Genomic DNA, 20493 nt, shown 5'->3' with positions numbered 1-20493 from the left:
GGCTCCTCCCTACAGGTCTCCAGGACTCCCGCCAGCTTGTTGCCTTCCAAAGGCCCTTTGTACCTACTGCCACTTTACAATAGGCTGGTTTTAACAAAGGGAAAGTGTGTTTGGGAAAGGGGGTGGGGAGACCAGGTGGGAAGGTGAAAGTCCAGCTTCCCAATGAGTCCCTCTGCTTAAACAAGAGGCAGGAGGAGAGGCCTGTTTGGCAGAGCCTTCCCCCTACAGCCTGGGCCAGACACCTCTCAGCTGGCATATTCTGCAGTGATATTCCAACCTCAGTGGAGCCCTGCCAACCGCAGCTGCGCCATGGTGTACCTCAGTTGTCTAGCACCAATGTCTATATCTCCACCTACTCCAGCTTGGGCCATGGCTGGAAAACAGAAAAAACAGCAAACCGACCCCAAACCACTCTCCCTTCCCCCACAATTCCTCTGAAGATTTTGGTTCTCGTGAATGTTTCAGCGAACGTGTGGGACCGTTTTCCACCCAGGCTAGCAGGTTCACTGGTATTCTTTTCGCATTTTGTTTGCCATTGTTCAAATAGGAGCTGGTTAAAAATTTGCTTCGGTGGGGCGGGGGGAGGAAATGTTTGGGCAAATTTCCAATGAAGAATATTGCGTGATAAAGGCTTTGTGGAAAATTGTGAAAATTTCTGCTTCCCAAAAAAACTGAGGCGAAGGAAAAGGGATTTTTTTTAGATTAACAAAATGTGCCACGTGAGAAATTCCAGCCCTCTTCCAAGTGGCAAAGGTAAGGGCTCAGTGGCTTTCCACAGGCCCTACAGATATCACAAACACACCCTGGGACTCGGCACGGCTGCCTCTCTGTGTCTGGAATAGCTGGGGTTAGAATGGGGCGGGGTCTGACTGCACTGGCAGACTTGTGTGCCCCCCTCAGACTGGGGCTGCACTGGCAGAGTGGGGAGGGGCCAGCGTTAGGGTAGCTGGGGGGGGCCTCTAGGTCAGGATGGGGGGAACGGGCGGGAGCTTTGGCAGAGCTGGGAGGGGCCCAGGGGTGGAATCGCAGAGGAGGACGGGTCAAGACTGGGGAGCGTTACCAGAGCTGAGAGGGTCTGAAGCCTACGGTACGGCAGGCAGGGCTGCGGGTCAGAACAGGTACAGTGGCAGAGCTGTGTGTGGCCTGGACTCCCAAGGCCTGGGCTGTGTGCGGGCTGGGGTGGCTCAGGGCTGCCCTGGAAGAAATTGCTGTGGGTCCTGACAGAGAATTCCCCCATTGGCAGTGAACCTCCTGCCACAGCAGAGCATCCCCCCTTCCCCATGTGACCTGTGCTCTCAGGGGCTTTCCTGGGCCAGCAGTGTGCTGTGAGGGCTCAGTGTTGTAGCTGTGTGCTCCAGAGGTTTGTGTTCAGCAGTTGAGCTGGCTCCCAGCTTCTCCACTAACACGGGCCATCCATTCATCGGGTGGTGGAGTCGGCTCACCTGGAGCCCTCGGCACAGAGACAGGACGCCCCACCCTGCCCTGCCCTGAGACACGAGAGCCTCCCTGGGGCTGCCACGCAGGGATGGACCCCACCTGCATGCAGCATTCGGCTCCTGAGCCAAAGCCAGACTCCAGCAGAGCCTGTGGGTGTTTGGAATCTGGGCTGCAGCTCAGTCAAGTGCAGATGCAGAGGGGCTAGTCACCAAACCCAGACTGCAACTGAGTGCTAGGTATCCACCTCCAGGTGGAGGAAGCCCCTCTTTATTCCCCTGCCCAGGGCTGTCCCAGTCCCCGTTCCCCAGGGCTGTGCTTTGAACATACCCTGTGCATTGCTAGTTTGACTGACCACTGTCTGTCTGTGTGTCCTGCAGGTGGCAGCTCCTCCCAGGGCCAGTACAGCAACACCCTGCAGAAGTCCTTCAGCTCCAGGTCCCAGACAAATGGCTTGGAGCTGAATGGCACGGTAAGTACTGGCTCCCCTGCAGGGAGTGGCTAGATTGGTGAGGATGGCCGATGTGGCTGCATCTGGCTCCCCTCACCTTAGCCTCTGGGACCCACCATCAGCACGCTGGATCAGTCACCAGCCTGTGGTTTCTCTTCCTGTCATCCTTAGGAACCTCAGGCACTGGGCGATGGATGGGTGGGGAGCAAGCCAGGTGTAAGGTAGCTCTTGGTCCTGGGAATGGCAGAGGGGGGCACATTTCCCCAGGCACCAGTCAGAGGGAATGGGAGAGGGCAAGGTTCTCTAGTGAGGGCAGTGAGAGCGCCTAGCACTCAGAGAGCTCTTCAGGCATTACAGCAGAGCCCTGTGCTGCAGCCAGTTCCCCCAGCCACCTTGGTTAGTGGGTGAAATCCTGGCTGTATCAACGTGAACGGCCAAACTCCCATTCTCTAGGATCACGGTTACTCTCCATCTCGCAAAGCCCTGTAGCAAGTGGGGCTTTTAACAAACTCGGGTGGGGCCTGACAGCCACGTGGGATGGGTTTCCCTTTCACTCATCCCTCCAGCATCAAGGGGTCAGCTGGCCCGATGGTGATTCCCAACAGACCTGTCCAACCCACCGTCTCTAGACGAGGGCGTCAGACGACTGGGGCCCCTTGTTAGCCTTTGCGGAGGCTCCACAAGCATTGCCAATGGGGGAACTGAGCCAGCAGAATCTCCTTACCTGGTTGTGAAGGATGAGGAAAAGACCCCAGCTTGTCTCTCAGATCGCAAGCTCAGGTTGCTGGGCTAGAAGCTAGCAAGATGCGCCATGTGTTTCCTACTGAAGTGGGACGTTGCTGACTCATTTGTCTCCCCCTCCCCCAGCTGCATCAGCCACCAGCCAAGAATGGGTATAACGCCACCAAGTCCACCAGCTGGTCCTCCCGCTCCGCGGTGGACCTCTCGCCTCACAAAAGGATGGCTACCATCAGCAACGGGAGCGTGCTGCAGGGCCCTGCCTACCACATGAACTACACCCTCTCGCAGGCTGCCAGCACCTCTGCACGGCCCAATTCCTTCCACGAGCGGAACTACCAACCCCGGCCAAACTTCGACACCATGTCCTTGCGCTCACTGCGCCTGGCTGACGGGATAGGCAACCCAGCAGGCATGGATGACCGCCACAGCATAATGTCAGAGCAGCTGGACCCGGGGGCCCTCTACAAAGGCAGAGGCACTGGCGGCTTGACCAGATCCTACACCTTTGAGAGGCAGATGAGTGCTGGCTCCAACTCTGGGATGAAGGGGCCAGTTGACTGGATGGACAGCATGGAGGTGCCTCAGAACCGGACCATCCGTGCACCAGCTATGCGCACCCTTCAGCGCTTCCAGAGCCACAACCGCTCCCGCCTAAGCACCGGCTCCTTCAGTGGCCTCTCAGCCGCCCCACCAGGCATGGGGAGCTCCTACAGCAATGTGATGGAGCGAAGCACCAGGGCCCCTTCTGTGCGCAGCCTGGCAGAGTCCAACCACCACCTGCAGGACCTCCGAGCCATTGACATGTACAATGGGCACAACACACTGATGACCCAGAACTCTTACTCCGGCGGGTGAGTGTGCCATGTTTAGCCAGGAGCCAGGGCTCAGGGGCAGAGGTGGGGGGGAGCCTCGGAAGCACCCAGCCAACCTGGCCAAGGTTAGTGGGACATGCTGAGCTTTCTGAGAAGATCCAAGGGAGCTGGGCCTCTGGGCCTGGCATAGTCCCCACGCTGCAGTGCTCCTGGCTGTGCTGCACTTCCACAGTCTCCTGCATGGTGGCTGGTTTGAGGCATGACTGTCCCTCTGTCTAAGGAACTGGCCTGCTGCCTGCTGTCCTCCCATGCAGCGGGGAAGTTCTGCAGCTCACCTGGTCGTCCGTAGACACGGCAGCAAAGCAGGGTGGAGCTGGAGCAGCAGCAAAGAGACCCAGCAGTGCTGATGGGGGCCCCGTTGCTCCCCGAGCTAACGTTGCTCTGGCCTGCAGTAGGCGGCCATGGCCCACTTGGCTCTGCGAGTGGGAAGGATAGCACATGTTGCTCAGGAGTTGCCCCAAAAAGCAGCGTTAGGAGCTGCACGGTGGGACCTGAAGAAGTCCTGCCTTGGCCAGTCGTCTTTGACCAGAGGTGAGCGACCGTGTGTACTGGGCCTGGTGAAGGAGTGACACGGGTCAGATCGGTGCGGCTCCTCAGCCATGCCACACCCTATGTGCTCTGCCCTGCTGTGAGGGGAGCCTGAGGGGCGTGGTGGCCACTCTGACCCTACCTTTGTTTCCAGGTTTGATGACATTGACCTGCCGTTGGCAGTGAAATACCTGTTGGCCAGTGACCCCAACCTGCAGGTGCTGGGAGCTGCCTACATCCAGCACAAGTGCTACAGCGACAACGAGGCCAAGAAGCAGGTGAGGGGTGAGGCAAGGATGGTTGCATGGGTGGGGGCCAGGACGCAGAGGCCATTTTGGGAAAGTTGTGCCCACGCCTCCCAGGCCAGCTGCAGGCTCGGGCCTTGACAGAACCAGCGGTGGTGGTGGTGGTGGGGTGTGTGTGTGTGTGTGTGTGTGTGTGTGCATACAACTCCAGCATACTGCAGCGACCTCTCCTAGCCCGGCCGTGTCACTGATGGCTTCCACAGGGGCCCAGCTGGGGCTGTGTGCGTTGTGGGAAGCGCAGCCTCCGACGAGCGTGGTGGTGACTGAAGCCAGGGCCGACTCCTGAGTCTACAGACCCCCCAGCCTCTCACCAGCCTTCCCACCTCCCCTCCAGGCTCGCAGCCTCCAAGCCGTGCCCAAGCTGGTGAAGCTGTTCAACCACTCCAATCAGGAGGTGCAGCGCCATGCCACCGGCGCCATACGCAACCTCATCTACGACAGCACCGAGAACAAGCTGGCGCTGGTAGAGGAGAGTGGCATCTACGAGCTGATGAGGACGATGCGGGAGCAGGACGATGAGCTGCGAAAGAACGTCACGGGTCAGTGTGGCGGGGGCAGCGCCAGGCTGGGCGGGGGAAGGGAAGCTGTGCCACTGGGGGTACCGTTAAATTGCTTGGATTGCAGCACCTGCGAGAGAGATCAGGGCCACGTTGCACTAGGTGCTGTACACACACAGAGGATGTCCCTGTCCCAATGAGCTCACAGTGTAAAGGGACACAGTGCAGGGAGGGGAAACTGAGGCACGGTGCGGTGCCCAGCGAGCTGGCGGCAGATGGGGAGAGGACCCAGGTCTCCTGAGTTCCAGTCCAGCAGCAGCTCTTCTAGACTGTCCTCCTCACCCCGAGCCCTCCAATGCAGCGTCACAGCCCCCTTCTCCCAGATCCTTCCTCCAGCTCCTTTTATATTTTAGGAGCCCTTTTGAAGCCCCGCTCCTTTCTGTCCCACCTTCTACGCACATGCTGCTTTTGCAGCTAGTACAGGGTGCTAGGCCTCAGCGAGGAGCAGCCAGCCGGGAGAATTTACATGCACGTGCAAAAACCACTGGAAAGCTGGCTCCCACTAATGACAGGGAGGCTCCAAGTCTCAGCAAAGGCTAATAAGATCTGGCTCCAGCTTTACAAAAAAAAAAAAAAAATTCCTTCATGGGGTGGGGTGAAGCCTGGAAACTTTCATCTCAGCAAGAAGTCACCCGAAAGTTTGGGAGCCTCTAAAGCAGGAGGTTGTCTTGAGAGTACTGAGAATCTCTTCACCTCTTCACTGGGTGTTCTCAGGCATCTGTGAGAGGGGTAGAGCATTCTTTTGGGATCAGCCCAAAATACCTCCTCCCCTCCTGTTTTCTTACCTCTTTGACTCCCATGGTGATTACACTCGGCCTCCATCAGGTCGATACCGGGAGAGAAAGGCGTTGGAGCTGGGATAGTTGATATTTTGATGGTTAAAAAATGTTTTTGGACAAACTTTCCAAGTCCGATGAAAGCCAGGGAACAAATACATTGGAGCTGTTTGTCTCGTTCTCGTGTAGGGCTCAGATAAGCACCTGTGAAACCTCCTTGCTCAGAAGCAATGGCAGGAGAGAGAGAGGCTGCGTAGACCTTAGTTTTTTTGCCCAGATCCCCACCCTCAAACTGAGGTTGAGAGCATGGCCCTCCCTCACAGGGGTATTGCCAAGAGAAATGCAGTGTCTTGTGAGGTACTATGGTGGTGAAGCTGTACAAGCGCCCTACTTACAACTTACCCAGGCTAGGATGCGGCTGTGCCACGCCCTGGTGGTGGCCTCAGCTGTCTTTACATGCAGACAGGCCAAAAGTTACTCGCCTGGCGAGTGCTGAGGCCCGTGGTTACTTGGGGGAGCTCTGAGGCAGGCCAGGGAGCACAGCTAAAGAGATGCAGCTGGCAGCACAGGAGCCCTCTGCGTCTGGACCTGCGTTCCCTCCACCAGCCTCCTGTTGACGGCTGGGGCTAGTGTCCCCAGAGGGCTTTCCACAGCACTGACGGGGCCCTGGGTGTGCTGGGGAGCCTGGCCCAGGAACCCTGCTCTGAGGAACTGGCAGTCCAAGGCCAGGCAGTCTGGGTTACTGCACAGCCAGATCATATCAGGAAACCAGGCAGTGCTCGGGGGCGGGAACCCCCAGCCCCCGGGTGGGTGGAGAGCTTGGACAGGCCTGCCCTGCAGGCGGGAGGAGGGACCAGCCAGGCGTCCAGGAGAAGGGGAGGCTGTTCCTTTTCAGTAAGCCGGCTGGGTTTACACCCTGGAGCGCAGGCGGGAGCCTGCTGTTAAGAGGTGGAGCTGAAGCTGATCTAGAGGTGGGGGAGAGATACAGGAGTTTCCTGGCCAGAGCAGGGAGATGAATGGTGTGGTGGGATGGGAGGGGAGAGAGCCCTGGCCAAGGGCCCGACGCCATCTGGCTCTGTGCAGGGCAGTCAGTGCCAGGCAGGGAGAGGTGACGAGCTGAGATTTGCATCTCTTACAAAGGCTCTTGCTAATCTCGCCCAGCAGGCTCTGATTGTCTCCACTACTACTGGGGCTCATGGGAAAGCCCGGCCCGGGAGCAGTGGTGAGAAGGGTTTAATACAGTTGATTAAAACATGTGTCAGGGAGCCTGTGGAAGTGGGTTTAGCTCCATCCAGCTGGAGGATGCAGAGAGCAATCCCCAGGTGGTGCAGTCCTGGCCTGCCCTGCCTTGCTCTGGCTCTTTGTCAGGTCTCGCTGCCTCCCACCTAGAGCAGAGCTGTCCCCTCCACGGGCGTAAATCATCAGTGCCCACTGCAGTGACTTCACACCAGCCAGGAACTCATTGGCACTCAAGCAGTAGGGGTGTGGGCAGACGCTCAGCAGCCAGGAGTCTCTCTCTCTCTCTGTGGCTGACTAGCTGAAGGCCTCACCATTCATCTCACAGCAGCCCTGGGAGGCATTATGCCCATTTTACAGCCAGGAATCAGACACAGAGTGTCACTAGGTGACTTGCCCAGGGGCACACAGAGAGTCATGGCAGAGCTGGGCATTGCACCCAGGTGCCCAGGCTGTGTTGCCACCTCTGCATGGCAGCAAGCAGCTTCGCTCCCTGCGGAGAGTTGCCGTGCGCGGGAGGAGTTGGGGAGCTCAGGAATGCAGCAGGCAGCGTGTGACCGAGCCTGCAGGGCTGCCGTGCTCTGACATGTTGCTGGGAATTTGCAGGGCACCCCCCACCCTGCCCTGCCCCCAAAGGGGATATTTCTTGGAGCAGTGCCCTGGTACAGAGCCTTTCCTGGGTGTTGGAGCAGCTGGAACAGGGCCCTGAACAGCTTGGATTCGAACGTGGTCTGTCTCCTCCCACCGCCCGCTGTTAGCTGTGCCAGTGGGTGCCACTGAATTGGCAGGACCGCTCCTGGGGCTCAGCAGAGCTGCAGGGCAGCAGGTCAGCTTTCCCAGCCGTCTCTGGCTGATACTCATGTGTCACAGAGAATTAGACCCTCCCCCGGCCCCGGCCCCAGCCCCAGCCCCAGCCCCAGGCTTCTAGCCCATAGAGAAGGGCCATGGATGATGCCTGCCAAAGTCGGCGGATAACATCTCAGGCCAGTCACTTGGGGAATCACTGCATCGGTGTTTCTGGGTCCTCTGCGCCCTGCCTGCTCCCACGGCCCCAGAGCCGAGGCTGGCAGCTGTGGGCAGCCAGTGGGGATTCAGCCAGTCAGGTGAGGGGTGGCAAAGGTCCCTTGCTGCCAGGAGCAGCAGCGCCCACACTATGAGAGGCTGGAGTGTGAGCCTGGGTCCTGCAGCCCGGGAGGGGCACTAGCCCGGCAGGCTTTCAGAGGAAGGAGAGCGTGAAGCCCAGTGCCTCAGAAGTTCTGCCCGTCTAGAAGCTCTCTGGGGCTCAGTTCTGCTTCATGTGGCTCGCAGGGATCCTGTGGAATCTCTCCTCCAGCGACGTCCTGAAGGACCGGCTGGCTCGGGACACACTGGAGCAGCTCACCAACCTGATCCTGAGCCCGCTCTCCGGCGCAGGCAGCACCGCCATCGTCCAGCAGAACGCCTCAGAGGCGGAGATCTTCTACAACTCCACAGGCTTCCTCAGGTACGGGCTCGGCCAGCCCCTGGCCACGGAGAGCACGTCCTCCGCCCTGGCTGCTGAGCCGTACCGGCTGGCAGAGCTCTGGGCCAGACTCCAGTGGAGACTCTCTCTCTAGGGGCTGGTGTTGGTTCTGGCCCTCAGTGTTGTCGACAAGGCTGGCACATGCCCTGGGCAAGGTCTGCTCTCCCTGTCAGCCTTCCTGCTGCAGGGCCCGAACTGGGGAGCAGGGAAGAGGGGACATTGCAGGACCTCCCTTGGGAGCATCCAGCATTGACCGCTGTCGGAGAGCGGGTTCCCCCGGCTGTGGCTGTGGCCTGGCGGAGTCCAGGGAAAGGGGTGGGCAGGGCAGATTGTTTCTCACGCTGCTGTGCCCTGGGCTCCCCCTGCAGGAATCTCAGCTCTGCCAGCCAGCAGACCCGGCAGAAGATGCGCGAGTGCCATGGGCTGGTGGACTCCATGATCAGTTACATCAGCAGCGCGCTGGAGGTGGGGAAGTCAGAGGACAAGGTGAGCCCCCGGAGAGAATCTGCATCTGGCCACTGCGCTGGGACCCCTCGTCTCTACTCCCTAAAGCAACCAGCCTTGGCTGGGGCGGGGCTCCGTGGGGCAGGAGCGAAGCTCTCACACTGTCTTCCTCCTCCTGGCTCCAAGCAGCACATCCCTGCGGTACCAACTTCCTTAGTTCCTCCCCACGTAGCAGAGGTTCACCAGGCCTTACCCCAAAGGGCTTATTTCCTCCACCCCCTGGCAGCACAGCTCAGGCACCAACCTGGCCTCGGCCAGCCCCAGCCTCCCGGTGCTGCCTGGCCAGCCCTTCCGGGCCGGTCTGATGGCTGTACCGCCCTGCCCCCAGGCTGGGGCTGGGGCTGAGGCGTGCCATCCCTGCTTGAGAACAATGGGGCATTTCTAAAGGGGCCTTTACCTGTCAGTCTGCAGCTTGTCGTGGCTCTGCCGCGATGGAGAGCAGAGGGAGGCAGGCAAGGTGAGGGCTGAGGAGGCCAAGAGTAGCCCCTACAGGCAGCCAGACTCCTAGAGCTGCTGCTGCTGTCAGAGCACTTTGCCGCCTGCCTCGCAGAGCCCTCTGCCAGCTGACTGGCCGTGGTCCATCCTGACCCGCCTGCCCCATTGGATGCCTGACATGGGCAGGTGTCTGCCAGAGGGCTTTGTCGATCGCATTGGCTGTGTGGGAGCATTAACCCAGCCCTGGGGAGAGGCCCTGCCTGCAGCCTTCCCTTTGGCTGGGCCAGGCTCTGGTCTGCGGTTTGCAAAGAATGGGTGCAGCCCAGGACTGAGCCGTGGAACGTCAGGCACTGGGTCCCTTGCAGGAGGGTGGCGAGGTGACCAGCGGGGCTGCTAAGGCAGCTTCCTGCCATCCTGGCACTGCAAAGTCCACTGTGCCCAGAGCAGCTAGCAGCTGGGACAGCTCCCCGGAGGGGGCGGGCCCAGAGTTCCAAGTGCTGCCCCACCCTGAGCACCGACTCCACACTCTTATTGGCCAGAAACCGGCCAATGGGAACGGAGGGGGTGCCTGTGGGAGAGAGTGGTGCACACAGCTGCTTGTGCACCTTTGTGTAAGAGCCAGACCTGCTGCTGGCCACTCTGGTCTGCAGTGCCGGGAAGGGCAGTAGGCTGCTTTTGCACCTTCCTCTGCCGCTGGCAGGGAGCTGCTGAGGTAAACCCACATCCGGCCTCCTGCCCCAGCCCTGACCCCTCTCCCCAAACCCAGAGCCCTTCCTGCACCCAACGCCCTCCTCCTTGGCCCTGCCCCGAGCCCCCGCGAGCCGAAAGAGGCAATGGTGCAGGCTGCAGGCATCTGCGGGGCTCTTCAGCTGCCCTGCGAGGAAAACGTTTGAAACCCCCTGGCTGTAGCGAGCAGTGCCGGGCAGAACGGCCCAGGCAGCGCGCTGTCAGGTGGGCTCCGAAGAGCGAGCCAGCTGGAGCCAGGGGCCCAGGCTGACCCATCCCCTTTCCCCTGCAGAGTGTGGAGAACGCCGTGTGTGTGCTGCGGAACCTCTCCTACCGCCTGTACGACGAGATGCCCCCCTCCTCGCTGCAGCGGCTGGAGGGCCACCGCAGGGGCAACGGCACCACTGCGACGGGGGAGCTGGTGGGCTGCTTCAGCCCCCACGGCAGGAGAGCACGAGAGGTGGGAACGGGAACGGCGGGCGCATGAGAGACAGGGGGAGAACAGGGCACAGGAGGGGCTCAGATGGGACGTGGCCCGTGAGTGGACTTGGGTGACTGCAGTGAGGGGTGAGCAGGTCATTTTTCCAGCCCGTTCAGCCTCCAGGAGCCCGTTGAAGCCAGGGTGCGTCCGCATGGCTGCAGTGGGGCGTGGGTCGGGCTGTGGGTCTGAGAGTGAGGTGTCTGGGAGACACACAGTCCTTTGCGAGCCCTGCAAGGGCCCCTCCCACAATCCCCTGGGAGCACTTGCTGCTCAGGCTGGATGCAACCAGTCATATATGTCACCTGGTGCTCTTCCGAGTCCGCCATTGGCTGAGAGCCCGAGCATGTCCCATGACAGCTCACACCGTTTTCAGTCGGTTTCCATGTGCGCTTGTGAGCCTGGCGTTAGCAGGCCCCCGCAGTGAGCCTGAGTGGCCGGCTGAGCACACGCGGGTCGCAAACCAAGGCACAGAGGGAGGAGGTGGAGAGCTCCTGGGGACATGGGTGGTGGTGGGGGAATGGGGGATGGAGGTGAGAGGGAAGCTGGGGCCCCCATCGCTGCGGGTGGTTACATGATGGTCTCTCCCCTCTCCTGGTCCCCCAGCACCACATGAACACAGACATGGTGACCTTCACGGAGGTCTCCAAGGACCCCAAAGGGATGGAGTGGCTCTGGAACCCACAGATCGTGGGCATCTACAACCGGCTGCTGCAGCGCTGTGAGCTGAACAAGCACACTACAGAGGCGGCCGCGGGGGCGCTGCAGAACGTCACCGCCGGAGACTGGAGGGTGAGGTTGGGCCCTGCGACTGACCCAGGCTGAGTCCTTTCCCTTGGGCAGGCTTGCTGGAGGACAAGTGTGCACAGCCCACACGTGCCCTGGCATGGACGAGAGCCACCACCTGCATGGAGGACCAGTCCAAATCGGCCCCAAAGGCTGGACTCCCTGCTGGGGCAGTGCAGGGAGCTGGCTGTGCCGTCACACCTTGGGGCTTCTGCTCACCTCTGTCAGCTTGAGGCACCGTGGCCCCGGCTGCTGATGTCATGGTGGCTATGTGCGGGCTGGGCACGCAGCCAGCCTGGGTCAGGCCTGTGGAGGGCTCCTGCCCTAGAGAAATGAAAAGGGAGCAGCTGGGGGAAACGAAACCAAATCCCAGCAGTGGCCTGTGCTCCGAGGCCCAGGGGGATCAGGCTCAGCTGAGCTTCTGTACCCCCCTGGTGCCCCCTCCCGGGTGCCCACCATTAGCTGGCAGCATGGAAGGTGCCCTGCGAGCAGCTGTGTCTGCAGCCGGGCCGGCTGCAGCAGAGTTATCTCCTGCGCGGGAGGGTGAAATGCGGGTGTGAGGGGCCAGGGGAGGCAGCACCAAAGGGACAGAGGCTGGGGAAGGGAGGTGGCTGCTGAGGATGGAGTGATGGACAGAGAGGAGAGGTAGGGAGTGGCAGGAATCAGGGGGCTGTCTGGGGTGGTGGGAGGGGGATTTGGTACGGTTGGAGGCAGTGTTAAGAGGCCCAGCAGGCAGACCCCACCCCTGTAACATTGGCTTTCCCAACCCCGCCCCAGTGGGCCGGCGTGCTGAGCAGGGTGGCCTTGGAGCAGGAGCGGATCCTGAACCCTGTGCTGGACCGAGTGCGCACGGCCGACCATCACCAGCTGCGCTCCCTCACGGGCCTGATCCGCAACCTGTCCCGCAATGCCCGCAACAAGGACGAGATGTGTGAGTGCCAGGGGCTGCAGGGAGACGGGGTTCAAGGCGCTAGGGCTGCCCTGTGGGCGACCTTCCCAGCTCTTCTCACTGCCTGTGCTGTGGGGGCACAGCCCCACAGTTGTCCTGAGGACCATCCAGGCCCTGCTGGTCTTTCTCACTTCCCCGGGTACATCAATGCTGAGCAGAATTCTGCATCCGTGGGCTGCCCTGGCCTGGGCTAATGGCACATCAATGTGCCTGCTGGTTTTTCACACCCACGGGGAGAATAAATGTGGTGAGGCGTGTCGGGGGTGGGGCTGAGGGTTTGGAGTATGGCGGAAGGGCTCAGGGCTGGGGCAGAGGGATGGGGGAAGGTTCCAGCTGGGGGTGAAGGCTCTGGGGTGGGCCCGGGGATGAGGAGCTCAGGGTGCTGCTGCCCTGGGGATCACCAAGGAGAAAAGGGCATCCTTTATCCCTCCATTGCCGCAGCATCTCGGGGCCAGGTGAGGGGCACCTCTTCCTAGCCGGGGTAGGGTTGGGCTGGCCCAGGCCAGGGGAGGGGCTCCTCTGCCCACCTGCATAGCTTGGGATAGCCCTCTGCATGGCTGCACAGCCATGCAGTTACAGGGAACTTGAGGCCCAAGCCCTCTGCGCACGCAGCTGGAGCACTTGCAGCCGTTTGCCAGGGGCCCAGTGATGGGTGTAAGCTACTTTATAAGAGAATAACCAGCGCATGGCGCACACCCGTCTAAGCCAATCATCTCACCCTCCCAGGCTCGCGGCACATCCGAGCCCCGACGGCTTCTCCCCAGATGGTTTAATGGCATTTTCCCAACTGAGCCCCAGTGTATTTTTTCCTCTGCATCTAAGCATCGTTTGTGCGGCTGGGCCCCCTTGAAACACGACAGCTCGACTCCTAGCACTCTCGCTGTCCTCGCTAGCTTTTGCACCTCCCCTCAGTTTAGTGCCACCCGAGAACTGTGCTGCTGAACCCATTCAGTGAGACCCAGAAGGTACTGCACCTGGTACCCACTCAGCATCTCTCTGCATTGTGCCTGTCCTGTTAGCCAGGCTGCTAGCCATCTCCTCTCCAAGCTGCTGCATGGCCTGGGTGAGACCAGGGCTTTGCTTCAGCCCGTAGTGCTGGCCCTTGATGCTGGTCCATTTGCCTTGGCAGCGACCAAGGTGGTGAGTCACCTGATTGAGAAGCTACCAGGGAGCACAGGCGACAAGGAGCCCCCCGCCGACGTCCTCGTGAACATCATTGCGGTGCTGAACAACCTGGTGGTGGGGAGCCCCATTGCTGCGCGTGACATCGTCTACTTCGACGGCCTTCAGAAGCTGTTCTACATCAAGAAGAAGAGGGACAGGTGGGAGCCTGCTGGTGGGAGAGGTTGGTGTGTGGGGGAGGGCTCAGGACTGGGGCAGAGGGTTGCGAGGAAGGGTTCCAGCTGGGGGTGAAGGATCGAGGGTGGGTCCTCCCAGCACAGTTAGACGCCCCTCAGCCCTGCAGCTCTCAGCTCCGTGGGCCCAGGCCTTCAGCTCGGGTCAGTGCCGGAAAGCTTTTCCTGAGCTGCATTTCTGAATCAGTATGATGGGAGACAGAACCTCCTGGCTAGTCTGCACCCCTCTGAGCTTGGGCCGTCAACACCCCACGAGCTGTCCCAGGACTACTGAGAGGGTCTCACCAGAGGAGTCATCCCAGATCCTTACACTACAAAGGGAGCGCACCTTGGGGAAATATCCCCTCGCCCCGATATGCGTACAGAGCACTTCTGGTCACCCAGCCTCCTCTTCTCAGGAATCAGCTGGCCCACGTGTCAGTAACTTTTCCCATCGCACCCACCATGGCAGGCTGGTGAGGGGCTCTGAGTGGAGCAGTGACTGTCTGGGCTTGGTGTACTCCATTGCGTTTCCTCACTTGCTCCCCCTGCACCATCAAACCCTCCCTCTTATTCATAGTGCTTCTCACAAAGCCCTCTCTGTCCCCGCATGTGTATCCTGGGTCCGTGCCAGACAGACCCTAAGGGGAGAGGAACAAAGAGCATCAATGTGTCCTCTGTGTCTTTGCCCTAGCTTGGACAGCGAGAAGTCTTCTAGAGCTGCTTCCAGCCTGCTGGCCAACATGTGGCAGTACACCAAGCTGCACCGGGACTACAAGATGGTACGCTCCTCCCTGAAATGGCGCGCTTGGCACTAGTGCAGCTGAGCCTCTGGCTGGGTGACTCCCCTCTTGGGAGGGGCTGATGGTTTCTTCTGGGTTGGCTTGCACACGGTGGGAGGTGTCCAGCTGTGGATCTGAAGGTCTTGTCTCGCCTAGGACAAAAGGCGAGGTGTTAGCATGCGTTAGCAGATGTAGGGAAACTGAGAGAGCTGACATAAAACTTTTCAGCGCTGTGGGTTCCCATGGGGCCATGCCATTTTGTCACACATTCAGCGGGTGTGTGCTGGGGTCAGTGAGAAAGCATCAAGGGTTTTGTTTTAATGAAGTTGCAGTGTTTCACGTCGACTTTATTGTTTTCATTTCATTTTGAGGCTTATGAAAATGCTAGTATTATCTTTAGATACCTTATAGTAGACATCAGCGTTTTGTATGGTTTCAATGTCAGCGTTTTGGCATCGAAACCTTTCGCAATCGGTGCTCCATGCGAAATATGGCCTTTTCGCTCCCGTTCGGAAGTTTGCTTTTGTTCCCAACGTTGGTATTTTCCATGAAAGGGAAATTCCGTTTTCCCACCAGCCCCAGCAACTCACCCATTGTGGGGAGCTCAGTCAACTTAGCTTCACCCAGCTGCAAGCTGCATCAAAACACAGGCTAAGGTTGTGTCTACATTACCCAGAAGATTGACCTGCTCAGGATTGATCTTCTGGGATTTGATTTCACGCACCTGGTAGAGATGCATGAAATGGACCTATTTGGAGTTGGCAGTTGACCCCAGTACTCCTGCTATCCCAAGGAGTAAGGGAGGGAGGACAGCCAGGTCAGTTGATTGCAGATAAGTCGATTCTAGGTACGCAGCTGCTGTAGCTGGAATTTTGTATCTGCAATCGACTTACCTACCTAGTGTAGGTCAAGCCTAACGCACCTGAAGCTGGCTACGTTGGCGCTCGACTCTGACCTGTTGTATGTGCATTAAAAGCACTGGGCCCTGTCGAGCCATGTTAGCTATCGTTACCCCCATGGAATCCTAGTGGAAGCAAGGCCACACATGGACCTCTCATTCCCGCCTGAGCAGTGAGGAGGAGGCAGCCCAGGCAGGTTCAGGGACTAATTCACACCCAGGAAGACACATGTGGGGCCTGGGTCTAGCAGATGGTGGTGAGTGGGAAGTGGCTGGTGCTCAAGGGCCATCACTTGGAAAATGGGGTGTCCAGTCAGACTGGAGAGGGGTGACAGGGTCTCCCCAAACCTGCCCTTTTTCCCTACTCCTGAGTAAGTCAGGACACCAACTTGCTCACCAGTGCATCAGGGAGCCTCTCACTAGGGTGTGTCCTTGGCTTCAGTTCAGCGTCCCTCAGAACAGGAACACCCAGGCCCTGCTGCCTGCCCTGCACCCTGCAGGGCTGCTTCGGCTGTCCTCTTGCCAGCTTCTCTCCTAGCAGATTGAGGAGGGGTCTTCCCAAAGCCTTCTGTATGGCTTACGCACCTGGGTAGGAACTTCCGACCTAAGGGGCCAAACCCCAATGCTACCAAGTGAGCTAAAGACCAGCTGGCTTGCAGCCAAGGCTGTAGAGCAGAGACTTCACTGTCCCTAGTACTGTTCTCAGTGCTTTCGGGGTTACACTTCCTTTGGCTCTCTACCTTACCAGACCTGCTGGTTGGCCTCTTATCTCACCAGCTGGGAGGGGTAGCTGGTTAGTGACAGGTGGTGAATTCCCCCCACCCTGCGATAGGCGTAGGTTAGGAAGGCACTTGGAAGCTATGGGCACCCTGTCAATCTGCACCTGGCCATTTCCAGAGGCAGGAAGCTCTGCTAAATGATTGTCCTTGTGCTCCGGTCTCTGCCTTCTGGGGACCTTAAAACTAACCTTTTGAGCTCGGGCATTGGTGGCAGGGAGGGATGGATGGAGAGTGATGCACACTCGGCACTCAAACCTTAGGTTTGCGCAGAACTTTGGGGCTGGCTCAGGGTGTGACATCCCCAGTGGCTGCTGCTTCTTCCACCCACACAGTGAACAGAGTGAGCTCTGGGGCGGGCCTTAGCACAGCATTCCCTAAACTTCTTGGGCTCAGCAGGAAACCTGGAGTGGATTCTCCAGGGAACAGCTTCTTCAGTGCTTGCCCCAGTTCCTGATCGAGACTCTGGAGGGGATGTGCCCAGAACACAGACTACTGGGAGAGCTCTGCGTCACCTAAATGAGGTCCAAGAGGGAGCCATGGGTCCCACCACAGCTCATGGAAGCTCTGAATCCCATCATCCCTTGCCCCATCTTCATCTGAAGTGCTAAGATGGAGCCAGGTGCTCTGGGACCTGTCACCTCTTGCAGGAGTGCCTTGGTACAGAAAGTGAGGCCATCTGCCCCATTATATGCATACTAGGTGTGTCCTTGGGTTCCTGGGGAGATGTCCAGGCAGCCCTTGCTTGGGAGCTCCAGGGATGGCTGCACCTTTTGGTTGAGGTGGATGTCTAGGAAATTCAGAAGCATTCTGTTAATTGTGGGGAGGGACAGGGAGTCCTCCTTCTCTCTGTCCCTCGCTGCCTCATCCCTCCTGGTCCTCGTTTCGTTACGGTGGCTTCCTTTCTTGGCCCTTTAGCTTGCTATTACGTTGCACATCAACAAAAGGTCAGTCTAACGCACTGTTGGTGATGGGCATCCATCCCCTACTGGGGAAAAATGGCCCCAGGGCAACCAAGGGAGGGAACAAGTTGGCCTATCGGTCCTCCCTCTGGTTACAATCTTCCTTGGTGAGACCCGCCTCATGCTGCGTGACCCCAGGCAGGTCCCAGGAAGGAGCAATGTTTTCCCTGGCCGTTATTTTCAGAGATCATGAGGGATTTTGGAGGTTCAACTTGAGACCCTTTCACATAGGCCTGACTTTCAGAAGGTGGGTCTTGGTCACTCTAGAGAAGGTAGGCCGGCATGCATGACTCTCCCACTAGCTCAGCAGTGTAGGGTTCCCAGTGGAAATCTCTCTCTTTGTGACCAACCCGTCTGTCTCTTGCAGAAGGGCTACCGGAAGGAGGATTTTCTAGCTCTGTAAGGACGAACATCCCAGGAGCAGCTGAGATGGGACCGACCAGCCCTGACTCACCCACGAAAATTGTTTTCTCAGCAGCACAGACTATGGCTGTGCCCCAGGAACTGACCCTTGCTGCAGCTCCCACTCTCCTCCATCCAGACAGCAGCCGCTTGGCTGGCCTGTCTCGCTTCTGCCTTCATTACAGCTCTTTCTTCCTGCACATGGGGAGCCTCTCCTCCGCTGGTGACCCTGGGGCGGCCTTTGCTCCAGCAGCCCCGTTCTATGCGTGCTCCAGGGAAGAGTACAAAGGAAACCGCTTGACAGTGAACTGCCCGTGTATCTGGCAGGCCCTGCAGATGTCACAGGGGACCTGTGAGCGCCTGCAAGGACACTAAGGAATCTTTGCAAGGTCTTCCTGGACCCCTGGAGCGCTCCTAATCCAGTGTCCCCCCAGTGTTGTTATTCCCCGTGCACCCCTACGCTCCCAGTGACTTGTGCTTGCTAAATTAAGGGGGATTTCAGCACCTTCCTGGGGGATTTATAGCGGAAGGTGTACACGTTGTGGGACATAGGTGTCAGGAGCCTCCAGCTTCCTGGGGCTGCTGGGCTGTGGTGGGTGGCTGGGGCTTGTATCATGCTCACAAACGTATTGGGGAAAGGTATGTTGTGTTCTTGTGGTCTGGGTTGAAAGGAATAAGACGAGACAGTGTGCTAACAGGCACAGGACTGCATCCGTGGAGACCACCGAGTGCCTGGGACAGAAGCTTGAAGCAACTCAGAGCTACCCAGGAGTGCTACTTCCCCCGGCTTCTTTAGAGCTAGTTACCCTTTAGACCAGGGTCCCAACTACACCAGAGCTGCCTCCCCAAGCCCCTTGCTTCTGGCCCCTGTCAGAGGGTGAGCGGGCAGGCCCTGTGCCAATCAGAGGGCAGCTCTCTCCCTAAGAGTGCTCCAGGGCCAGCCTCACTCTGGCACTCACCACCTGTTTCCTGGTGGCTTTCCAGGAGCCCTGTTGTTCTCAGCTCAGCACCATGTCTCAGCTCCCTATGCAGGTAAGCGTGTGCTTGTTCACTAGTGGGAACACCTGGTAGGTTCTGACAGCGCCCCATGCACACCCCTCCCATGCATGGGCCTGTCACAGGGCCACAGCTCGCTCGCAGACTTAGTCTTGTGAGTTGCTACAGTTCATTTGCATGTGATGCATTAAAGTCTGACCCAGGAGAAGGCAGGTTCTGGGCGGGCGGCCCTGGCACTCCATGCAGGCTGGGTTTTGTCCTCTATGTTCCTGTTGCTGGCTCCATCTCTGTAGTGCCCAGAGGCAGATGGTGTTGGTGGGTGGGGTAGTGCCTCTGTTGTGTTTAGCTTAAAAGCATAATACAAACAGCTGGGGAAAGTGGTCACTGCAGGACAAACCAAGCACTCGGGGGAATAAAGAGGATCTCAGCACCTTCCTGGGGCCTGTGGGATTTCTAGTGGAAGGTGTGTGAGCACTTGTGGCCTTTCCCTCTAATGTAAGAGGGAAAGGCCCGGCCAGTGGCTAACGGGAGCCAGTCTGAGTTGCCTGGGAGGAGTCTCCTTGCATCTGAATCGCAGTGCCCTTTATGTGCCAGCCCTGGCTTGGAAAACTGAGCACACCTGTGTGATGAAGGGCTGAACTGGCTTGGCTATTAGAGCTGCTGGGCGCTCCTGCAGCAAGCCGGTGTCCTACCTGGCTATATTCCACATGGCACAATGAGACTCTGCCCCATTTCAGCTTTGTGTGACTTTCTGAAAGCTGAAGCGTTGCTGGTCCAGAACAGGTGTGTGCCCCAGCAGAGTGGGGGAGGGCTCTGCATCCTTGGAAGGGCAGAAGGGCGTGGCCAAGGGCACTCAGCTGTTTGTCCCATCCACACCCCCACACACTCACAGCCATGTGGAAGAGCAGGCAACTGCCCTTCAAAGGGACCCAGAGCTCCAGCCAGTACTTCAGCAGTGGCAGCCGGAGCTCCAGGCCTCTTTGAAACGCTGAGCCCCCAGGGCAATGGCCCCCTCCACCTCCAGTCATTGGGCCTGTGCCATTCACACTCCCACATGGCTACCCAACCCCGGGGAGGCTTGCAGCCTACTTTCCAACATGCACCAGGGCAAGGAGTTGGCTGTGGCTAGAGGGACCTGGTGGCATGGACCATCGGGCAGCATCTCCTCAGGAGGACTCCCACTGGGGAACAAGGGATGGGCTGGCAGCCCTGCAGCTGGACAAACCACTGGGGATTAGAGGAACCCATTCCATCTCTGCCCTTCCAGCTGCAGCTTAGATCTCAGCTGGCTTCCCACTTCACCCTCGCACTTGGTAGCAGGGGCCCCAGGCTGGGCTGCCTGCTCTTGCAACAGTCTGGTTTTGGTTTCCTTGCCAAGGGCCTGGAGCTCTGACTGGCAGACGTGGGACGCTGTGTATGAGCTGTATTGTGCTGCCTCTCTGGTGTTTGCCTACAGAAAGCAAGTCAATAGAAAAGCAGAGGTCGGGGGTGGCTTGGGAGCAGAATGGAGCAGGGGAGTCTGGGTAGTTCTGACGAGCGAGAGCTTTAGCAACAGGAACCGGCTGCATCGGAGGGGCCTGTTCCGTGCCTGGGACAGAAACAAAGCTAGCTGCTACTCCTGGTGAGCCCAGGCCTCTGCTGCTGGGGTGGGACTCTGGATTGATCCCAGCCTAGCAGTCTGGCCTGCAAACCCTGAGCTGATACCAAGGAGGGAGGCCAGCCTCACTGGGGACCTCTCAGTGGGTCTGTCTCCCTTGTTACCTGTCCAGTCCTTCCTAGCCAGGTGTGGAGCTATTTGTTACTGAAATAAAAGCCTTGACCAGTGAGTGGCTCTTTCTGGTGCACTTACAAGAAGGAAGGGGGGCAGGCAAGGATGCCGCTGTCCGGACAGCGCACCCCAGGGGCAGGGTCCAGCAGCAAAGGATAAGCAGTAGGCTGAGTGAAGCACAGTAACGCCCTGCCTCTGCTACTCTTTCGAAGGTCCCGTTCTGGCTAGGTGTGGCTCAGATCAGGCGAGCCCTGCCAGCCAAACTCCCTTACTGCCCATCTGACTAAAGCCTTTTC

At 58.9% G+C, this 20493-nt stretch overlaps 1 protein-coding gene across 1 annotated transcript in view; it reads left to right on the top strand.

The window, feature by feature from the left end:
• PKP3 (plakophilin 3) overlaps positions 1–20255 on the top strand; it is a 34614-nt gene extending 14359 nt beyond the window's left edge. The window contains exons 2-13 of the mRNA XM_074996007.1: positions 1815–1906; positions 2753–3477; positions 4181–4304; positions 4666–4870; positions 8209–8383; positions 8770–8887; positions 10359–10526; positions 11151–11336; positions 12108–12261; positions 13409–13601; positions 14308–14395; positions 17399–20255. Of these exons, the coding sequence (XP_074852108.1) occupies positions 1815–1906; positions 2753–3477; positions 4181–4304; positions 4666–4870; positions 8209–8383; positions 8770–8887; positions 10359–10526; positions 11151–11336; positions 12108–12261; positions 13409–13601; positions 14308–14395; positions 17399–17434 (2264 nt within the window). The 3' untranslated portion in view covers positions 17435–20255. The remainder of the gene's footprint in view (positions 1–1814; positions 1907–2752; positions 3478–4180; positions 4305–4665; positions 4871–8208; positions 8384–8769; positions 8888–10358; positions 10527–11150; positions 11337–12107; positions 12262–13408; positions 13602–14307; positions 14396–17398) is intronic.
• The last annotated feature ends 238 nt before the right edge of the window (positions 20256–20493 follow it).

This window comes from Carettochelys insculpta, chromosome 6, assembly GCF_033958435.1.
Source record: "Carettochelys insculpta isolate YL-2023 chromosome 6, ASM3395843v1, whole genome shotgun sequence".
Classification (NCBI taxonomy): domain Eukaryota; kingdom Metazoa; phylum Chordata; order Testudines; family Carettochelyidae; genus Carettochelys; species Carettochelys insculpta.
The sequence above is the reverse complement of the archived record's forward strand: the minus strand, read 5'-3'. Positions and strand labels throughout refer to the sequence as shown.